The 3,849-nt window shown below is 54.4% G+C and overlaps 1 protein-coding gene across 3 annotated transcripts; it reads right to left on the reverse strand.

Moving 5' to 3' along the window:
• Positions 1-273: 273 nt before the first annotated feature.
• Positions 274-3,270, reverse strand: Islr (immunoglobulin superfamily containing leucine rich repeat). Of its 3 annotated transcripts, none has more exons than XM_031343455.1 (2): positions 2,968-3,270; positions 274-2,214 (listed from the first exon to the last, which is right to left on the reverse strand). In XM_031343455.1, the coding sequence occupies exon 2, from the start codon at positions 2,204-2,206 to the stop codon at positions 920-922; it is 1,287 nt and encodes a 428-aa protein (XP_031199315.1). In that variant the 5' UTR covers positions 2,207-2,214; positions 2,968-3,270; the 3' UTR covers positions 274-919. The 3 variants fall into 3 exon arrangements, with proteins under 3 accessions (XP_031199315.1, XP_031199316.1, XP_031199314.1); XM_031343456.1 differs by lacking the exon at positions 2,968-3,270 and adding an exon at positions 2,769-2,866; XM_031343454.1 differs by lacking the exon at positions 2,968-3,270 and adding an exon at positions 2,412-2,556.
• Between the last annotated feature and the right edge of the window lie 579 nt (positions 3,271-3,849).

The raw sequence follows: 3,849 nt of genomic DNA on the forward strand, positions 1-3,849 counted from the left end.
TTCCCATCACCTTACAAACCTTTTCCAAAATGCAGAAAGCAGTGCTCAGGTTTCTATCTCCCTCGTCCCATGGGCTAGTATGAAGACAGAAAATCTGCAGCCTGGTTCATGTTAAAGGATTAGTAATGAGTCTGGACTCCCCTCTCATGCCACCTAAAATGCTCCACACATGTCCTCGGGACCTTGTCCTGTGTTGGCACAACTCTCGCATATGCCTATCCCATCCTCTGGCAAAGACTCTTTGATCCCAACAGAATTCCAAGCAGACAAAAGTGGGGCATCAGAAATGCTGTTTATTTTATTTTTTCTGCTACCCAGACTGGCTAGCCCCTTCAGAGGGGGAGGGGGAGCAAATGTCTCAAGAGGCAGGCCCAAGCTGTGGGACTTGGGGTGAGAGAAGAGAAAGGCCCAGTGAGGGATGATTTCCACATCTTATCAGGAGCATCATGAGGACAGGGAGAGCTTTTAGCCTCCCCAGCCCTTGCCTATGGTACCCTGGCCACTCCAGACCCCCTTCTAGCCCAGCCCCAGTGCCCACCTGGATGGCCTCCACAAGCTCCTTATCTCCATGCCTAGAACTCTCAAAGTGGGTCAAGTTAGGGCATCATCGCTGCCCTCTTAGCATGTTGCCCTGGGTAGGAGCACAGGCAATGCTGTTAGCAGCAATTAGCACTAGAGATGATGAGTTTTGGGATACAATTCTATCCTAGTTGCTAGTTCTGAGCAGATCTGCAAGTTGGAGTAATAAGCGGCCTGCAAGAGCTTAGAGAAGGTGGTAGGAAAATGTGAAGTCCCCAGGCTAACCTCAGGCCTCACCAATTCCAAACCTCCTGGTGCTAAGAAGGACCTTTGGCAGGAACGTGGTCAGGGGGGTTAGGAAGGCCCTGGTGCTGCTCTAACCAACCAGGGCAGGGTGTAATTAGAAGCAGAGAAGGACGAGAACAAGCAGGCTTTGGCCTAGCAGGAGTATCTCTGAGAGCTGCTGTGCAGGCCTCCCTTCTGCTGCTATTGCAGCCTCTGGGGGCCCAGCACGGCTGAGGTAAATGATAACCACATTGTCCTCAGATCCGGATGGCTGTACCTCATTGTCAACCGTATAGCAGCCTTTGCCCTCCACTGCTTTGCCATGGAACTTGCGCCCCACTGCATCCTCTCCCCCCTCACCTGGGGTGGCCAATGCCACGTTTACAGAGCTTTCAGCACTGCCTAGCTCATTGGTGGCCAGGCAGCTATAGGTGCCCTCCTCCAGCTTGCCAAAGTCAGGGATAAGCAGGCTGCCATTGGCAAAGGCCTGGAAGCGTGGCTGCCCACTGCCTGCAAGGGCACCAGGCAGAGCACGTCCATCGGTGCCTACATTAGGACTGGCAATTTCCACCGTGCCACCTGGGGTGTGAATATGCCAGTGGAGCTGGGGGACTGGCTGTCCATCCACGTCACAGTGGAGTGCCAGCACGAAGCCAGGTCGTAGCTCTGCTCCATCTTGGCTGGGCTGGTAACTTAGTTGTACTGAGGGTGCTGAACAGGGCAGGGGTGGCAGACGGCTTAGTGGGGTACCCTTCAGCACATGGGGTGACATACAGGCAATGTTGTCCTGTTCTGGAATAGACACCGCTGTGGCCAGGGCCCATGTCTTGAACCACACGATGCCACAGGTGCAGTCGAAAGGGTTGTCATTGATCTGCAAGTGGGACAGGGCGGTGAGCGGAGCAAAGGTGCCCTCGGCTAACGCGTGCAGGCGGTTGTGATTGAGCTGCAGGGAGCGCAGGGCATGGAGGCTGCGGAAGGCATCCCGGGGGATGAAGGCTAACTCGTTGCTGTCCATCTTGAGCAGCTGCAGAGCACTGAGGTTGTGCAGGTCGCTCCAGGCAAACTCAGAGATGAGGTTGTGGCTGAGGTCCAGACTCTTGAGATGGCCCAGAGGGGCCAGAGCACCAACAGCCACTGAGCGAATCTCGTTGTGTGCCAGCCACAGCGACTGCAACAGGGGCACTTCCCTGAAGGCTCCCTCCGGCAGGCCTGACAGCCTGTTGGCTGACAGGCTCAGTGTGGTCACATTGGCTGGGAAGCCCGGTGGCACACCCTCCAGGTCACGATAGGCACAGTCTGCAATCTGGAAGCCATACTTCTCCCCACAGTCACAGGGATCTGGACAAGCTCGCACCAGGTTCAGGAGAACAGCCCAGCAAAGCAGGCACAGTGCCCGCATGGTACGTCCTATGGGGAAGGGCATGCCACCCGGGTGAGGCTAAGAAGTCATAGAAAGGACTTGTCCCTCCTAGATCCCTGCCCAGACTCTCCCCGTCAGAAGGCCCTGTTCCATATAACCCAGCCGGAATCCAATATCACCTAACCCACCACCCTCGCACCCAATAGGAGAAGAAACGGAGGCCCAGAGGAGGGCTGGGACTTGCCAAGGTTTGTGCAGGCAGGCAGGGTGAAGACAGGATGGAAGTGGACCCCAGCTTCTCCTTTGCACACAGCTCTTTCTGCCTCGGCCTGTTCCTAGCTGACTTTATGACTTGAAATCTGTTTTCCAGCCACCCCCTTCCCCCCAGCACTGCACAGAACCTCCCTTCTGCCCTCCCACATCCTGGCTACGGCCCCTCCCACTAGAGCCCCCCATAGGTATGTTTTGCTGCCCTGGTCCAGACAAGGCTCCTTGTGCAATGCACACACACACATACACCCTCCACCCCTCCCACTCTGTGGCCTGTTCTCTTCAAGCTATCCCAGGCAGCTGCCTAAATAAACCAGCTAGGACCTCTCACCTAAGGCAGGGGGGCCAGAGGCTCAGCCCAAATGCAGCTGGGAGTTCTGGGGTTGAGACTGTCCAAGCAGATGCTCTCTGAACGGCTCTGAGCAGGAAGGAGCCCGTTCCAAGTCCTTCAAACCCACAGGGATGTGCTAAGAACACACCCCTAACTTCCTCGCCCCCAGCCACGGGGGCCCCCTTCTTTCTGGACTTACCTCCAAACTGTTCTTCTGAGGTCAAGCTGAAACAGCTTTTAAGATGAAACCAAAGCACCTAAGGACTAGACTGCTTTCAAGTCCACAGGACCAGGACTGCTGGGGCAGGACCAGGATGCTGGAGGAGGGGGGTCTGGCTGGTTTGCACACCCTGCTGAACAGGGTACACGGGACAGCACTGAGCAGGGCTGCAGGGAAGGCTCTGTGCTGCTTGACTCCTTTCAACAAAACAAAACGGAGTTTCAACAACAGGGACTCTGCTTCATAGCTGACACTAGAAACTGGACGGGGAAAGAAGCCAAATTTGGGGTTGTTCATGTGTTCTCTCTCTCTCTCTCTCTCTCTCTCTCTCTCTCTCTCTCTCTCTCTCCTCCTGAAGTTCCAACTTCCTTAAAGTCACAGCACTATCTGGGCAGGACCCAAGAAAAGATGAGGCCAGAAAGTTTTTGGTTTTTTTGTTTTTTGTTTTTTGTTTTTAAATGGGGGAAGGGTGAGAAACTAGATCACATGGAAAGTGGGAAATTTCTAACCTTGCTTCCAACAAGAAAAAAAAAAAAAGCAGCCCCTTCCTCCTGCCTGGCTGTGCTGGTGTTTGTGTGTGCAGCCAAGCATATGCTGTGGGCTCGGTGGTGGTGGGGAGCGAATGTCACTGTGTGTGGGTGAGTCTGCATATGAGAGACATGCAGTAGGAGACGTGTGTGTGTGTGTGTGTGTGTGTGTGTGTGTGTGTGTGTCTGTCTGTCTGTCTGTCTGCATGATGGTGGTTTGTCTACGGGCATGAATTAGTCTCTTCGTGAGTGTGTATTCCTGTGCACATCTCTCTTAGTGTCTGTCTTTGTGTGTGTGTGTGTGTGTGTGTGTGTGTGTGTGTGTGCTGGGGCT

The sequence above is a fragment of the Mastomys coucha genome, unplaced genomic scaffold, assembly GCF_008632895.1.
Source record: "Mastomys coucha isolate ucsf_1 unplaced genomic scaffold, UCSF_Mcou_1 pScaffold23, whole genome shotgun sequence".
Taxonomy (NCBI): domain Eukaryota; kingdom Metazoa; phylum Chordata; class Mammalia; order Rodentia; family Muridae; genus Mastomys; species Mastomys coucha.